General features: G+C 35.0%; 1 protein-coding gene across 1 annotated transcript; it reads right to left on the reverse strand.

Moving 5' to 3' along the window:
• Positions 1-4,202: 4,202 nt before the first annotated feature.
• On the reverse strand, positions 4,203-15,467 carry LOC144444418 (transmembrane protein 144-like). Its single transcript, XM_078133833.1, has 10 exons — positions 15,410-15,467; positions 13,134-13,367; positions 12,568-12,690; positions 11,894-11,993; positions 10,522-10,602; positions 8,741-8,900; positions 6,655-6,746; positions 6,324-6,421; positions 5,568-5,785; positions 4,203-4,337 (listed from the first exon to the last, which is right to left on the reverse strand). The coding sequence occupies exons 1-10, from the start codon at positions 15,465-15,467 to the stop codon at positions 4,203-4,205; spliced, it is 1,299 nt and encodes a 432-aa protein (XP_077989959.1).
• Positions 15,468-19,230: the final 3,763 nt, after the last annotated feature.

Genomic DNA, 19,230 nt, shown 5'->3' on the forward strand with positions numbered 1-19,230 from the left:
CGATTGTTGGGATGACGTACATATATATTGACTACTAGTTTTATTTGCACATTGGGACAAGAATTAAAAACACATATATGAATTTGGTTGAAGATAACACAAGCGACCTTGTGGCCAAACTGTGGTTTAACCTTTGTTACAAAAATGTATAGGCGGTGGGTGATGTCAGATAAGGTGAACACCAGTTGTTTTAGTAGTTGAGCATATTGTCCAGCAGTTTCTCTGTTCAACCATTCTACAATTAAGAATAACCATAGAGATGAAGTGTTTCAGAGAGAGAGAGAGAGAGAGAGAGAGAGAGAGAGAGAGAGAGAGAGAGAGAGAGAGAGAGAGAGTGTGTGTGTGTGTGTGTGTGTGTGTGTGTGTGTGTGTGTGTGTGTGTGTGTGTGTGTGTACGCCTGCTAAAATGGAACACCATACTTGACAGGCATGGGGAAATACTAATTCGTTGTCATCATATCAGAATCACGATTTTTCAAAGAAACACACAAATGGTACAAACTGAAATAATGTGTGTAATGAAATTGTTATTAAATAAATATTACAGAACCCACAATCTTTTTGAAAAAAAACAAACAATGATTGTCATATATCAAGTTGAATTCACGTTACCGAGTAATGGAATCGTCCAAATGATGTACCTTCGACATAGCTGGATATTATTAGAATGTAGTTTGAGATTTCTGTCCCATTTGAAAATTAAGATAAGTAACATGTTATAACACAGGTTTTGATAATCCCCCCCCCCCTTGGGTATCAGCCTGTAAATCATACATATACTCAGAGATGACACTTTTACATAGCTGCTTGGGCAACTCCAACTTGTTCAGTATTTTTGTAGCGATATCTGCAGATGCCCTTGTGAGTCTTATGAACTCCCAAAGTGTGAATTGTTGATAAAAGCTGCCAATGGATGTAATGTTATATCAACAATTTCCAGCACTTTATTTTGAGCTAATAAAAAAGTGAATAAGGCATATATAGTCTGCTTGTCGAAAGGTTTTAAGGTAATATTTGTAAATATTACAGACCAGACTATGAACTTAATTGCTGTTTCTTACATGGTCAATGCACTATTGTTTATATATCTATGTATGCAAAATAAGTAAACCATACTAATAATACTATTAATAATACTTCAATACATCTATCTCTAGGCATAATATTAGAAGAGGAGCTCTCATAGGTGAATTTTAATCTCTCTGTAACTAGAAAATGAATATAACACAATGCTTTATTTCACCTGATATTTTACCTTTGGCAAATTTAAAAATGATGTGTTTTCACCCCTGTCTCTGTCTGTCTGTCTGTCTGTCTGTCTGTCTGTTCATACGTCTATCTATATAAAATATGCCAGAATTTTATCTATGTTTTAAATCTGTCAATTATTTCAAATAGATTTGAGGACAAATGTCAGGAAAAGAGAGGAGAATGTCGTATTATTTTTTTTCATTTATTTTTACGGCTTGGGACAAGCCTTAGAGGAGAAATAACAATGTCATTCTCTGCTCAAGCTTTACCCCGGTGGAAAGACATGGTCAAATTTCGTATAGTGCCAGCTGATAGTTTATCAACATTTTCGGCAACATGGCGAGTAGTTAGCTGGTAACCAAGCAACCACTTGACAGCTAACCAAAGGTCGATTGTTGGGGTGACGTACATATATATTGACTACTAGTTTTATTTGCACATTGGGACAAGAATTAAAAACACATATATGAATTTGGTTGAAGATAACACAAGCGACCTTGTGGCCAAACTGTGGTTTAACCTTTGTTACAAAAATGTATAGGCGGTGGGTGATGTCAGATAAGGTGAACACCAGTTGTTTTAGTAGTTGAGCATATTGTCCAGCAGTTTCTCTGTTCAACCATTCTACAATTAAGAATAACCATAGAGATGAAGTGTTTCAGAGAGAGAGAGAGAGAGAGAGAGAGAGAGAGAGAGAGAGAGAGAGAGAGAGAGAGAGAGAGAGAGAGAGAGAGAGAGAGAGTGTGTGTGTGAGAGTGTGTGTGTGTGTGTGTGTACGCCTGCTAAAATGGAACACCATACTTGACAGGCATGGGGAAATACTAATTCGTTGTCATCATATCAGAATCACGATTTTTCAAAGAAACACACAAATGGTACAAACTGAAATAATGTGTGTAATGAAATTGTTATTAAATAAATATTACAGAACCCACAATCTTTTTGAAAACAAACAAACAATGATTGTCATATATCAAGTTGAATTCACGTTACCGAGTAATGGAATCGTCCAAATGATGTACCTTCGACATAGCTGGATATTATTAGAATGTAGTTTGAGATTTCTGTCCCATTTGAAAATTAAGATAAGTAACATGTTATAACACAGGTTTTGATAATCCCCCCCCTTGGGTATCAGCCTGTAAATCATACATATACTCAGAGATGACACTTTTACATAGCTGCTTGGGCAACTCCAACTTGTTCAGTATTTTTGTAGCGATATCTGCAGATGCCCTTGTGAGTCTTATGAACTCCCAAAGTGTGAATTGTTGATAAAAGCTGCCAATGGATGTAATGTTATATCAACAATTTCCAGCACTTTATTTTGAGCTAATAAAAAAGTGAATAAGGCATATATAGTCTGCTTGTCGAAAGGTTTTAAGGTAATATTTGTAAATATTACAGACCAGACTATGAACTTAATTGCTGTTTCTTACATGGTCAATGCACTATTGTTTATATATCTATGTATGCAAAATAAGTAAACCATACTAATAATACTATTAATAATACTTCAATACATCTATCTCTAGGCATAATATTAGAAGAGGAGCTCTCATAGGTGAATTTTAATCTCTCTGTAACTAGAAAATGAATATAACACAATGCTTTATTTCACCTGATATTTTACCTTTGGCAAATTTAAAAATGATGATGTGTTTTCACCCCTGTCTCTCTCTCTCTGTCTGTCTGTCTGTCTGTCTGTCTGTCTGTCTGTCTGTCTGTCTGTCTGTCTGTTCATACGTCTATCTATATAAAATATGCCAGAATTTTATCTATGTTTTAAATCTGTCAATTATTTCAAATAGATTTGAGGACAAATGTCAAGAAAAGAGAGGAGAATGTCGTATTATTTTTTTTCATTTATTTTTACGGCTTGGGACAAGCCTTAGAGGAGAAATAACAATGTCATTCTCTGGCTCAAGCTTTACCCCGGTGGAAAGACATGGTCAAATATGACTTTTCGTATAGTGCCAGCTGATAGTTTGTCAACATTTTCGGCAACATGGCGAGTAGTTAGCTGGTAACTTAGCAAACACGTGCACTTGACAGCTAACCAAAGGTCGATTGTCGACCTTGCGGCCAAACTGTAGCTGCTCTGGTTAACCTTTGTTACAAAAATGTATAGGCGGTTGATGAGGTGAGATAAGGTGAACATCAGCTGTTTTAGTAGTTGAGCATATACATTGTCCAGCAATATATCTATCTCTAGGCATACTATTAGAAGAGTTGCTCTCATAGGTAAATTTTAATCTTTCCGTAACTAGAAAATGAATATAATACAATACTTTATTTCATCTGATATTTTACATTTGGCAAATTTTTAAATGATGTGTTTTCTTCCCTGCCTCTGTCTGTCTGTCTGTCTGTCTGTCTGTCTGTCTATATCTTTGTTACAAGGATATTTCACAAGACTGGTGGACGGGGTTTACGTGCAGATGAAACTTTCAGCCTCAAAAACGTTTGCGATCAATTAAATAGCTTGTCACAGCACTGGATCAGTAACTGTGTTAGCTTTGGTCCACAGCGAAGTCACAGATCAGTGCCGTGGACAGACTAGCTAATGTATCGTCAATGTTTTTTATCATGAACTTGTCCTTTGTATAAAGACTGCCCATCACACAAGGACCAATTGATTTGTTTTTGGTAAAAGATGGTAGAGGCAGTAGTAAGAAAAATTGTGTGATTGTATAACTTTATCTATAAAAATATGCAAGATTTGTAAACTTAGTTTTTAATAGAAATACATTTTGTCAATGTGTAATATAAGTTACCATATTGATTTTAAATGGACCCACCTGTTTCTAAAATTTGAAGAAAAAAAATGTTGAAAGTTACCATATTGAAATATAAATTTACTCATATTAAGTATTTAGGCTACCAAGAAATACTGTCCCGAGATGTCATGTGTGAACAATTTAAAAGCTAAATATGAGTTCATGTTTGTCTCATTTTGATAAACCTGACATCACAGCCCCAGTAATTGTGATGGCAAAGGTGAACATTAAAATCAAAAGATTTCTTTTGCCTCTGATTTCCTTGAATATCACAACTCCCCAGATTGCAGCAATAACAGTAGGACCCTGAAAGAAATGGAAAAATAGATATCAAAAATAATATGCATAATATTAGCTGCCAGTCTTGCAACTGAGAAGGGACACCACACACAACCCATAACTCCAATTGAAAATAGACTATGTAAACATTGTAATACAATAGAAGACGAAGAACATCATTTGATACATTGCAAATTATATTCAGTATAGAGATAAATTATTTAGTGTAATTTATAATATCAATTCAGAATTTAATCGTTTAGAAAAGAAAAAGCAATTTAAATGGTGAGATTACAATTGCTCTCTGTTTTTATCTAAACTCATGTAAAAATATGTAACCAACAAAATTGTTTCACTTATATACTTATAAAATTAGCCTATTTCATTGTAGAGTTCTTTAATATCTTTATTGCACTTTATGTACCCAAATAGAATTGTCAATCTTCTGGTTGTAATAAAGTTATATCTAATCTAATCTAATCTAATCTAATATGGACATAACACAAAACATAATTGTTTATATGTACTTCTAGTAACTTAAAATCCAGTTTTTGGTGGTGATACCTTGAATACCAGGTTTACAAAAAATTGACACCTCTGTTCGGAAGATTTGGGGAAATGCAATCATGCATAAATTAATTTTTTGTGAATTAATTACTAACATTCCAAGCTATGAAGTCAATGAGAAATAATGAAATTTGATAATTTGTTAGAGGAAAACAAGAATTTTGGTCAAATGTTTCTGCAGGTAGGTGTTAGATTAAAAAGTTTTTGAATATCCACAAGTGTTCTATTCAAATCATTCTTATATACAAATGCTTTAATAGCCTAAAACATATTATTACATCTACGAAACCTCCACGACTGAGCCGCCATATTGTTGTGTTGTATATCTGGTATTCAAGATAGCACCACCAGAAAGTGGCTTCTGAACTATTAATGTACATTATAACTTTAACAACTATGAAATTTTAGAAATTAGTAATTATATAGATATTTCGTGTCCTATTAAAATCATAGACATAAAATGTTTGCACACCACAAATGGAATAAATGAAGTTAACTACTAAAAGTTTTATTTCATTATTAAGTACGAATTAACCTTTTATGTCGCCCGATACATTTTAAAGGAGGGAGGTGACATTTTTAGCATGACACCTAAAATTCAAAATAATTTCTCAAATATTTTCTTACTGTAATTTAGTTTTAATTTTGGGATAAAATAAAAAGTGAAAGTAATCGGATTACAATACTTACTGTGGTAATGATAGGAAAACTAACAGATTGTCTAAGGATGGAATTGGCCACAAAAAATGCAGTTTGTGCTATAGCCCACATCACTCCTGATATAAAGGCAGGTAATATCAGCTTGGGAAAGATCCTTGGCTTATTTCTCATTAAGATACAATAAATTATGAAATATATTGTACCAGTTGCATAAATTCCACAAAAGTGAGCAAACACGTAATCCAAACCTACAAAAAGTGAGGTATATAAATAAATTTAAAGTGGTACATGCATCTGCATCCTCAAGAATGAACAATTATCACTACAACTTTAGTGATTATTATAAGCCATTCTGTCCTCTGACACCTTTTGGCATAATTTTCCCAAAAGGGATTTTCAAGATTAAAAAGCAGAGTCAAATGATGCGTTTTTTAAACTATCATAATGATGTACTGTATCACCTGATTCTACACAGCCATTCATTTAAAAAACAGTAAAGATTGCAGGCACATATACATTCACACAACCCGTGTGTGGGTTGCATCATATAAACACCTGGCTTTAAGATCACCATCTTTGATCACTCAGAATATACTCTTTTTTATAGTCTGAATATTCAGTATGATTATATCATACAATCTGAGGTTTATTGCAAAATGTACCACATTTTAGATTTAAGTGAAGTTCAAAGTGTAATCACAAACTTGTGTTGATAAAAAAGAAATATGAAAATATATATGTTTGATTACATCAATTTTGCCACTATTAGTTCTTTCCATTCCTTACCATTGGTGCTTGCCCCATCAACATTGTCTTGTATCCATATACAGGGTGTAAAACTTAATCCATATAGGCAACCAGCAGTAATAGCCAGCACACATCCACTACAACAATAAAACATACCAGGAAACTGTTAACAAATAGCAGTGGACTGACTGACTGAGACAGCTTTGGCAGTTCTACAGAGTAAGAATAACAGCCCTGTCACATAGACCAAACCTGAATGGAAATCTGTAGAATATTGTGACCATGTGTTTGTGTATATATCTTTGTATGAAAAATATCTATGGGAGCAATTAAGTGCAACTTTTTAAAAGTAATATTACAGCATGCTTACATAATTCTCTTCTTCATTGGAGATAATTCGTCAATCCATGATACATTATTGTCATTGGATGGCTCTTGTATTTCATCAGATATTCCCACTTGCTACAACACGAAACAATATACAATTTAGTTTTGTGCACCTACGTACCTTGCACACATGGCAACATTTCTTTCCTTGTAATGACCCACCACCCAAAAAAGTCTTCTTTAACAAAAATAGCGCCAATGGCAATTGTAGCACAACTGTATGCTATGGATATGGTCTTGTTGCTAGGGTTATTTCAATACATTTTTTGGAATCTTTATTAACGTGCCTACCTTCGCACTTTTCATCTTTGCAATATAAACCATCATTTAGCTGTTGCTATGGGCATGGTGCTGTTGCTAGGCATATTTGCATACATTTGTTGAATCTTTAGCCACTTACCTACCCATCCCTGTTGTTATCGTTGTAATATGCATCATTGTTTCACTATTGCTAAGGGCAAGGTCATGGTTGCTAGGGTTAATTGTGTCTAAATGTTTTCAACAATAACTGCAGAATTAATACCTCCAGAAACATTCCTACCAAGCTTTAACCCATTCATCATGCTGTTTAACAATATAAGTTTTTGACCAAAATTGAATTTTTTAGACCTAATTTGCATATCGCGTATGGAGTCATCATGTCATAAACATTTCTTAATCTAAACACATCTAAGAATGGGCCAACCAAATTTCAGATTGATCTACTGAGTAGTTTTGGAGTTTAAACTTTTTAACCAAATATCACATTGTTTTACCCAAATCCTATACCGGTGGTAAGATCACTTTCATTTGAACAATTTCCCAACTAGACACCCAAGCTCATATACCCACCAAATATCATGGCAATCAATCCAGCGGCTTTTGACTGTAAGTTGTTTACACATACATCCACACAGACAGAAAGACAGACAGACAGACAGACAGACAGACAGACAGACAGATAGACAGATAGACAGACAGACAAACACTTTCCCATGAGTATCGCACTACTGAACATAATCAGTTCAGTTGTGCCAAAAATGTTTAGGCACACATTAAAACATGGATGAAATTATTGTTTGTCTATTCAATCATTGTTCACATCAAACGTAATGCTTGAACTAGGAAAATGGTAATAAAACTATATCACATATTACACCATGCACAAGCCAAGTTACAACTATTAGTAAGCCGTGCAGAAAAGTTAGACCAGGTACAATTATTGCTTGTGTCTGTCTCTTGCAGAGGGTCATGTATTGACATGATACAACTGATGTGTCATATCTCACAAAAGGTGATTCATATCTCTTGTAATACATTATATACATTTGTTTGCATGGTATTATAATCTGCAAGTAGTGTACAATAATGATTGATATACATTATTGTCTCTTAAAATTGTGACAGGGATGAGCACTGTCTTTCCTGTGTTCCTTAAAATCATCCTCTATAAGAGAGAGTCACAATTGTATTACAATATGTATAAATCACCCTCTGCATTATACAGAGACACACAATAAGTGTATCTGTTCTTACTTTTCTTCCTGCACAACAACTACACTGCTTACGAGCAGAAAAATATGCATTATATAGCTAGCCTGGTTATCTATGTCAGGAAAACCCATGTCTATGTTACTGCATGCTTTTGCAGTGCTCAAAATATGAGTCACAGCATTCCACATTACAATTATTGTTCCAGATTTTCCAAAGTGTTTATCACTAGCAACACACATCTGGGTGAAAATTACTATTTATCACTGAAATGTGGGTGGGACCTAAATTTATAGAACAAATAATTCAGTTTCCTTCGAACTTGATTATGAACTGAAAGCATTACAATTATATAAAAAAAATACTCTTTTTTAACCGAACAACTATTAATTCCTCATTATGATGATGATGATGATGATGATGATGATGATGATGATGATGATAAACATAAAAAACCAAGGTCACCATTATGTTAGCTTTAAGAAAACAGTGATGCAACATTTACTATAGCTGCAGCATTGAACTTGGGTGGAAATTCAAATATACATGTTTTCATTATAACTATTTCAGCGCATGACTTCCAAAGTGAAGCAAAATACCTTTTCCTCTTCTCTTAAGGATTGAAAGCCATCATAATTGCTGTCATTTTTATCTTTATCAGGAGGGTCAGTTGAGAAAGCAGTGTAGTGAACTATTCGTACAGACTTAGACTCTGTTGGGTTGACAGTCTCACTTTTAACCAGTAGAAATCCAATAACCCTAAATGAGACATGAAAATGATTTAAAAAACGAAACTGATGACTATCTCCAGTACTAAGGATTGGGTGTTCATCATTTTGTTATGTCTGCCCTTTTTTGGTCGATCGTTGTTGACTGACATCACTTTGAATCATTAAATATATGAACACACTGTGGAAAGTAAATGAAGAAACTCTCATGCAATTTAATTACAGCAAAACCACGGTTGATGTGGTGTTTCTGACAGATGGGAGCAACTTCAGGTGAGTTACAGCAAAAACAAGAATGAGTGTGGTGCAAAAGAATGGCAATGCTTATCACTATATATATATATATATATATATATATAAGTGCAGGATCATGCTATCGTGTTGTGTGTTGTACCTCTGTTATTATTAGGTTTGGGTTAAAATGTGTCTAATCAATGAAATGCCACACAATGACGTTTATTTGAACAACAATTGCAAGTTGTCTGTATTTTTAGCGCCACAACCCCCAGAAGGGCCAATTACAATGGCTCCATCCATGTGTCTGTGCATCAATAATACATATTTCTCTGACAAGCAAGATTTAATTTTATTAAAACCTAGCTGGCAAAAAGATGACATATCACATGGGCCATATGCATGTCACTACATTTTAAATACATGTGCAAATTTTACTATTTTATAGCCCTATTTGAAGTTAAAAATCAATACTTACTGCTAAACTAACAATATATATGGTAGAGACTTTATTTAAGTGCCTCCCCTGTAACCCCAGCATTATCAAGATCTTATTAGGAGACTTTATTCATGTGTCTACCCCCATATAAGCTTTCTTTTGAGACATTGATCTTTGACCTTGACCTTCAGGGTTATTTATCAAATTTAACAAGCATTTCTTCAATACCACAGTCAGACGCTGAATATGCAGCATCGAGTTCTTTTAAATCATGTTTGCAGGAAGAATACAAAAGACAAATATACAGGAAGCATTATTTTTGGCTCTCATATAACGAACTTCTAGTGAACGGTGTTCATAATTATTGTTAAAAATCAATATATACTGCATAACTAAAAAGTATAACACATAAAGACACCATTCAAGTGTCTAGCTCAGATTATCAGGTGCAGGCTTTCTTTTAAGACCTTAACATTTGACGTTGATCTTCAGTTATCAATTGAAATCAAGCTATTCCTTGTATATTACAGGCAGTTCACGGTGTTTAATCATGACCAATTCTTTTTTAAAAACATTGGGATTCTCCATTGTTTTAAAAATGGGTTGATCGCAGGATTCTGCATAGTCTTAAAATATGCTAATCGCAGGATTCTCCCGAGTCTTACAAAAGTGTTGATTGCAGGATTCTCCATAGTCTCAAAGGAGTTTTGAACAGAGGGTTCTATCTAGTCTCAAAAGAGAGCTGATCCCCGTGTTCTGGTCAGTGATTAATATTCATGAGCAGGCAATGAATATGCATTAGGTATTTCAATTGCAAGTAACTATCAATTGTACCATGTCTGTAATTTATGTAAATATGAAGCTCATTAGAAGTAATTATTGAAGATTACTTTTCGAGTTCTGGTTGGTAACTGACCAGCATCTGGCCATGGAGAATCCTAGGAAAACTAACAGAGTGAATGAATATCATTATTCTTACCCGAAAACTGCTAAACCCACTGCAACATAATTTAATATCTCGTCAGAAGGTTTTTGTGGATTTAATCCAAACCAACCAAACCTGTCATTAGGAATAAAAAGGAACAAAAAAGGGCAAATGGTTATGACTTTTAATTACAGTTCAGACAGTAACAAAATTCCCTGACCTTTTCTACAAATCTATCAATTCTTATACTTGATATACAAGTTATCCCCAAATTTGTTTGCATAGCATTATTTCAATGTTTGGTCAGAAATATTTCAATATTACTCCCCAAGATTGTCTGTCATTTAGCAGAGGAAGAAACTATTAGACAAATCTGGGGGCATTGCCACACAAAAATATTGGAAAACAATTCTAATCATAACAGCACAAGCTGAATATTACATATTTCATACTCTTCAGAAAAAATGACAATATATGTATTGTCATGATGCATGATGTAGAACATCGAGGGTGTAAAGTCAATATTTTAAGGTTCAAATGCATGCAACTTGGCTTGCATGCAATAAAAAATTGCAATATAGTGAAAGTTGTCAATACAGTTTTCACAACTGCAACAGTAATTTTCAATGTATACAAAATACTTTTGCAAATTCTCGGGGTTTTTTTTGGTTTAAGTGCAGTTTAATCGGTATTACTGACAAGAGCTTAATTTGTTTCACATGTGCAGTGCTTGGTTTTCATTATTGGCAAATGTGAATATACATACATGGTATGACTGTGGTAAACAAGGCTTTGGTTTACAGAGATAGACACTAACTAAAACTATTGGTGTTTGATGTGGTATCATCACACAAGTGGGTGATGGCGGCTCCTCTGTCGTGTGAATCTAATCACCCTGTGATCAACATGGTGTACACTTTGGAAGTCCCAAAACGGTACACTGCAAATATATGGAACTATAGTTTTCATACCGCCACCCAATTGAAACTGCACTTAAGTGGACATATGGATAACAATTGGGTATTTATTTTGGATTTATAATTAATCATGGCTTCCTACTTGAAAAATCAACGTGAAACAATTGTATATCAAGTCCTTGTTTATTACGAAACTAATCGCATTATACGTAAAATAACAAACTTTTACATGATATTTTTTTAGCTTTTCGCAATGTAACCTTACAAATGCAACCTTGCAAACTTGGCCAGTTGTTTAACATTGATTTGTCAAGTAGGAAGGCATGATGAAATTGTTTTATAAATTAAAAATCCAAAATACTAGTAAATACCCAACTTTCATCCATTGAACTGTCCATTCAAAACCTTATCACTGTTGTATCAACATGTTGCGACAATAGTTTTGTTATAGTGGTAGAAAACGAAGCCTTGATTACCAGAGTACTAAAAACCACTTTTCATTTATTTACCTGCCACTGGCCCAACCCATCAATAGATTCAGTGAGCACCAGATGCATAGTCCTAACCCTAGACCAATGGTTCTGATGATTGTTACCACTGTTATATTACCTGTATGGAAAGATGGGCAGACATATAGACAGACAGGCCAATAGACTTAGATATCTAAGTGGTCTAGAAATCAATTAACCATTCTATATATTGATGATAATAGGGATATTTGCGTAGGTGACATTACTGTCCAACTTGTGATGTTTACAAGTACTGCTTAAAGTATTTCACTTATTCGTCTAAACATCAGCGCTTGTGAGTGCCATGGTAGTGAACTCAGAGGAAGATTTTCTGAATGAGACAGAGATGTTTAAGGGAAGTTATGAAGGGAATTTCAAATATCTTCAAAGGCAGCTGAGTTATTGGGTGTTTGTACAAATCAGTGCCTAAGGATAACAGCAACATGTACAGGTTCTTCACTCTGATGGAGAGGAAAATGTATATTCCCAGGGGGTGGTTTATTGCTTGATTTTGTCCTTACTTCTACTCCCCATATCAGGGCAATAAAGTGTTAAGTACAGTCTGAGTGGTTGAGCTTATAGTATTTATTGTAGCATTGAAAAGACTTATTTTGCTGATGCCAATATTCCATAATTGTATGTGCTGGTGTTTTTTCTCAATTTGAAATACTGACCTGTAGCCCATAGAAATCCACCTAACATTGCAATTGGATGAAACGTTGGTGCATGCCTGATCATATTGACTATAAGCCCTACAATCCAAATAGCAGACTCTAAAATCCATTGGAAAAACATCCCTGTAGTGAAAGAAATGTACAACTTCTATTACATTTAGCACAATACACACAAGCAAAGTGTGTGTGTGTGTGTGTGTGTGTGTGTGTGTGTGTGTGTGTAAACAACTTAAAGTCAAAAACCACTGGACCGATTGCGTGCGTGCACACTCACTTGCCCCTTATTAGGCTCACATGTCCATAAGGTCACGTGTACTGAATAGTGGGTCAATCTGTTGACAAAGACTGAAGTGTGCAGTCGAACATTTCAGGTAAAATTTTCCAGTTGTGTTTAGAACAAATGTTAAATTTAATACTATGGTTTACCAACACAGATAAATTTCCATTTGCTTTATTACTTGCTAAGAAAGGAGAGGGAATACAAGAAGACAAATCTATTGGTCTACAAAAACTGGGTTTGTTATTGAAGATAGAAAACCACGCATGTATAGTCAAACTTTACTTACCATCTCCACTTTCAAACTTTTTCACAGGTACAAAGTTGCTTCCGAAAAACACCACTGCGATCCCAGCTGCAATAAATCCTAGTGCATCATTGGTATCAGTATTATTGGTGGTGGCAAGCACACTTGTTGGTACTGCAGCTGTTGATGTATTTGCAACATCTTTCAGATTGTTTGTTGAAGAATTACAATGCAGTTTTACACTGTTCTCCTTTGTAGACCCATTGCAGGTTACGCCTGTCGATGCAAACAACAAAACAAAAAATCACAGTTTATGAGCCGATTTATCCAGATTCTCTACGAGTCATGCCGCAATGAAAATAAATGGAAAAACACAAATAATGTTTACCTGGATGCTAAGTAAAGTCATGCCAAAGTGGAGGGGATAACAAACATCGCTGTAAAATTCCTATTTGAGTCTGTACGTGAGTAGACGAATCAGTAACCAGGGACTTGTTGTAGGCTTTTTAATTTTGAGATCCTTATGAATGCTCAAAAAGTCAAAATTCAGAAAAAATCATTTCAGTACTATATATTATTTTCAAGGTAATATAAATGTAAATTGTATGTAACTTTATGGTCTGCGTGTTTACTTTTCACTTTTTGTTTCATTTTAAAATACATTCCAAACACTAAAAACATGTTAAATCATGTATACTATCGGGTAGACTTCGTATATGACATTGAAGTGACATAACACAATTTTTTACTGGTGCAAACTTCATAAAATTCATTCGTCAAACCCACTACCTAAAGAGTCAATAGGTTTGAAAAAAATCGGATCTTGCAAGTCCGAGTAATACTGTATTACAGATGAACGGACGCACACACACGCACATACATACATACATACATACATACATACATACGTACGTACGTGCGTGCATGCATGCATGCATGCATGCATGCATACATACATACATACATACATACATACATACATACATACATACATACATACATACATACATACATGCATGGATGCATCCCACTGTAAAAGCACCCCCAGGGGAGCTAATAAATACAAAAATGACGCCAATGGCGTTGTTTCACAACTGCTCAGTTTTTAAAAATGTTCACCCACATGCTGATCCATGCTATGTATATGTCTTATCCAGTTGCCTATCCAACACTGTTGTTATCTTTGTAATATACGTGATCATTTGGCTGTTGCTATGGGCGTGGACTTGTTGCTAGGTATCTTTGCATACATTTTGGAATATTTATTCATTTGTCTATTAATCCTTGTTATCTTTGCAATATACATGATCATTTCACTGTTGCTATGGGTGTGGTATTGTTGCTAGGCACATTTACATACATTTTTGAATGTTTATACAGTTGTCCATTACACTTTTTGTCATAAAACCTTAGCATTTGGGTGTTTAAGACACACATAATTCTTGTTTGAAACACACACAATCCTTGTTCAAAACACACAATCCTGGTCATAAGAGCTTAGCATTTGCCGTTTTGTGCAACAATTTACTCTAAAACAGGACACGCCCATTTTAAATTTCAGCCCAATCTTGTTCAAAACACACAATCCTGGTCATAAGAGCTTAGCATTTGCCGTTTTGTGCAACAATTTACTCGCCCATTTTAAATTTCAGCCCAATCTGCCCAGTGGTTTTGGAATGAAAGATTGTTGACCAAAAAGACATTTTAGCCCTAATGTGCATATCACTGGCGGAATCATCATGTTGTGAACAATTCTTAATCTAAATAGCCCTAAGAATGTTCCCACCAAATTTTCAGACCGATCTGCAAAGTAGTTTTTGAGTTTAAATTTTTTGACCAAAATTATATTTGTTGGCCCAAATCACACATCGGTGGTAAGTTCATTTTGAATTGAACGATTTCCAAACTAGACATCCAAATATCCTGGCAATAGGTCCAGTGGTTTTTGACTTTAAGTTGTTTACACACACACACACACACACGCACACACACACACACACACACACACACACACGCGCGCGCATACTTATGCACACACATGGACACAGTATAGTATAGTATAGTATAGTATAGTATAGTATAGTATAGTATAGTATAGTATAGTATAGTATAGCATGGAAGTATACTTCCATGAGTATAGTATCAGGGACGTATACTAGTGCACACATACACACCCGGATGCAGATGTACACACACACACACACACACTCTCTCTCTCTCTCTCTCTCTCTCTCTCTCTCTCTCTCTCTCTCTCTCTCTCTCTCTCTCTCCCTTCTTTTCTTTTCACTTGAGCTAATATTACAACGAAAATCACAAACCCGGAAACAAAACGTCGCCTGGCTCGACAAACATCTCATCCTCTGGAGTGACAAACATCTTTACCAATATTGTTAGACTTCCTTTGCGTGAGCTACCATTATCTTAGGAGATCATCGCCTAATTTATACGTCCCTGGTAAATTTAAGGTTCTTTTGATATTTTTTGGACAGTCAATTGACTAAAATGTAACAATTGTAATTGTGATAACTTATCGCCCACTTTGTTTAGTTTATTTATTAATGACTTGGAAACCGGCTTGAAATCAATGCAGAAAGGTGTCAAAATAGGATAAAGTAATGTACCTTTACTGCTTTATGCTGACGAAAATAAGGTAGACATATGCAGTCAATACTTGATTTCGTTTATGATTGGTGCTCTAAGTGGAGATTAGCAGTAAATGATGTCAAATCAAAAGTTGTCCATTTCCGTAAAAAGAATTATGTGAGAAGTGAGTTTGAATTTCATATTGGTAGAAATATTTTGAATTATGTAGATACATTTAATTACTTGGGAGTAACGTTGAGTGAATACTTAGATTTGTCGATTACGTCATCAAGTCTTGCGGATTCGGCTAACAGAGCACTAGGTGATGTCAACGCAATGTTTAAAATACTGAAAAACATGGGATTTAGTAGCTATTCTAAGGTTTTCGATTCATGTGTGTCTCCTATCATTGACTACTGTTCAGTGGTTTGGGGGTTTGACAGGCATGATAGGTGTGACATAGTACAAATTAAATCTAGTCTGGCGATTTTTTCTCGGCGTTAATAGGTTAACGCCAATGCATGCTTTGACTTGGGATACGGGTTGGTATTCCTGCAGAGTTCGTAGACACATTTCGATGGTTAGGTATTGGAATCACTTACTTCAACTGCCAAAGAAAATATTTCTGTGATCATTTAGTTTGTGATTGGTCTTCAGAATTATGTAATATTTTTAATTCTACACGTCTACAGATTTTTTGTTGCCATTTGACTTAGAAAATGTAGAACGTAAATTAAGGTTTAGTTTAGAACGATTTTGGTCAGAAACTGTGCATCATAAGCCAAAACTAAGAACCAACAGATGTTTCAAAACAAATTACGGTGTTGAACCCTACGTGTCAATGAACATATCACGTAGTCAACGATCTTTCATGGCTCACTTCAGGTCAGGTGTATTTGGCTTGGAGGTTGTGTACTGTAACTTTTTTGTAGATTTTGTAGATGCTTCACCTCATGTCACTATAATAAACTATTCTTCTACTACTACTACTACTACTACTACTACTACTATTACTGTTACTACTACTACTATTACTACTACTACTGCTGCTGCTGCTGCTGCTGCTGCTGCTGCTGCTACTGTAATTCAGCTCTTGTTGTGTCCGACGATAACATGTGGAAATATTAATTAGATTTTTGTCGAGCCAGACCAGAACATTTACAACATCAAAGAGATATTTTGTCTAGCCAGACAAAAAGCTGTAGCAATGCTAGTGAGATTTTTGTCGAGCCAGGCGATGTTTTGTTTCAGGTTTATGATTTTTGTTGTAACCTTGGTGTTGTTTATAATACATACATCAACTATTTGAAGTAATGAACTACGCAACTTGCATGGTACATAACTTACTCACCTTGGACGAGTGTAGAGAAGAGAAAAGTGAATAAAAAACTTGACACGAGTATCCTGTGCATTTCAAGAAGTGGATGGCAAATGAAATAACAGCCCCGGTTTGCGAGAATGCTACCTTGAACTAAATCAAGTGACTATATTTGACCCTGAACCATTCAGGTCATTGTGAAGGTAGGGGCGCTACATAAGTAACATTTTGATTGTTACACATTCAGGTAACAACATATTACATTAAGAAACCTGACACGCCTCGAAAACGTTTATCTCAATTCATTTTCCCACTATCCCGGAACCTCTTCATAGATGAGAAGATTATGAAAATAAAAGACATCCACTGTAAAATGCTACCGTGGTGTTTTATTTGCTTTCATGTTTTAACCAGTGAAACGTTGTCTTGGAGAAGAGAACATGAAAAGGAACATACCATTTGATTGGTGACATCAACCCTATCAGATATTGATTGAAAGAGTTTTAGACCAATGTACGTACACGTATACAATGAATGGACGATACCATAATTTGTGAGATGAAAAGACAACATTTCGCACAATGAAAAGAAGCAGTGTTAGAAAGATTTTTCGGGCCAGATAATAAAATGTAGCGATATCGATGTTAGAAAGATTATTTCACTTATTTCAAGTCAGCTGGCTTCTGTATTATTACACAGAGCAAACCAACCTATCTAGTAAAAAGAACATATAAACGTTGTCCTTCAAGTACATCTCGATAAGCATCCCAAGGTCAGATAAATCTAAATGCGGATAGTTGGCAACGGATGATAAGAGCGCCCACAACAGCTGATCTTTAGTCTAAGTGGCCTTCTGTTTAATACGATCCAAAATATCGTATTTCGGAATTATGTGTTGCGCGTCTTAGAGTTGGTCGGTATAAGGCCAAAAAATTTATATATCTGGTTCTGGTCAGCGCGCGCGTGCCCTAAATACCCCCGCGTCGATCCTTTTTTTCCGATAATTTTTGCTTTCCCGTTCCTTATTTATTCCTGATATCAGGAGAACAAGCAGCTGAAATCTACCCTGCATGCAAGAATGCTTAAATACAAAGCCTAAACTGCTTCAAAGAAAAAGGAAGTTTTTCAAGAGATAAATATGATAGAACAGAGTATGTAAAGTGTCAAAAAATGTGTATTTACTAATTTGCAAAAAATAAAAAATAAAAAAATAGAAAAAAGAAAATTCGCGTTGTCGCACCACTTTAGAAAGTTTACCCTGACCAGAACCAGATATATATTTTTTTTTGGCCTAAGTATGGACAGTTCTAACGTAGCACTCTAGCACTCACACTCTCTCGTACGGGATCGTCCAGGTCTAAGTCGGGAATTAGTCACGACTGAGTCGAGAAGAGATTTCGGCTTGCCAGAATCACCTACCCGAGTGAACCTGTATGTTTTAATTCCCACCTTAAGTATACTTCGAATACAATGGAATTTACACAACAACTAAAAATAGAAAATCACACCATAAAATCATGCCATCATAAATATGATTATATAATTTTCTCTGACCAAATGATGTGTTTTCACCTCTGTCTGTATGTCTGTCTGTCTGTCTCTTTCTTTGTAACAAGGGTATTTCACAAGACCGTGGATGGGTTCACATGCAGATGAAACTTTCAGAATCAAAAACGTTTCCGATCAATTAACTAGCTTGTTAAACACTGGGTCAGTAACTGTGTTAGCTTTATTGATCCACAGCGTATTCACAGACCAAGTGCCGTGGACAGGCTAGCTAATGTATCGTTAACGTTTTTTATCCTGAACTTGCCCTTTGTATAAATCACACAAGGACCAATTGATTGGATTTTGGTAGAAGATGTAGAGGCAACAGTAAGAAAAATGTATGATTGAATAACTTTATAACAAAATCCAAGATTTCTAAACTTAGTTTTTAATAGAAATATATTTTGTCAATTGTGTAATAAACAAGCCTGGCTTTTGTCATAATCTTAGATGGAAAGCAATGAAATCCAAATGAATCTTATATTCAAAACAAAAATGTTGAAAGTTACCATATTGATATTTTTTTAATGATCCACCTGTTTCTAAAATCTGAAGAAGAAAAATGATGTTCAACGTTACCATATTGAAATATAAATGGACTCATATTAAGTATTTTACACTACCAAGAAATAATGTCCTGAGATGTCATATATGAACAATTTAAAAGCTAGATATGAGTTCATGTTTGTC

This window comes from Glandiceps talaboti, chromosome 2 (assembly GCF_964340395.1).
Source record: "Glandiceps talaboti chromosome 2, keGlaTala1.1, whole genome shotgun sequence".
Classification (NCBI taxonomy): Eukaryota; Metazoa; Hemichordata; class Enteropneusta; family Spengelidae; genus Glandiceps; species Glandiceps talaboti.

What these genes read in the sequence shown, in the direction of transcription:
- LOC144444418 (XM_078133833.1), bottom strand. Translation starts at nt 15,467, where the DNA reads ATGTTTGTCACTCCAGAGGATGAGATGTTTGTCGAGCCAGGCGACGTT. An exon ending in TGGATTTCTATGGGCTACAG is followed by an intron (nt 11,994 to 12,567) that starts GTCAGTATTTCA and finishes CTTTCCATACAG; the next exon opens with GTAATATAACAGTGGTAACA. An exon ending in CCAATGAAGAAGAGAATTAT is followed by an intron (nt 6,422 to 6,654) that starts GTAAGCATGCTG and finishes TTATTGTTGTAG; the next exon opens with TGGATGTGTGCTGGCTATTA.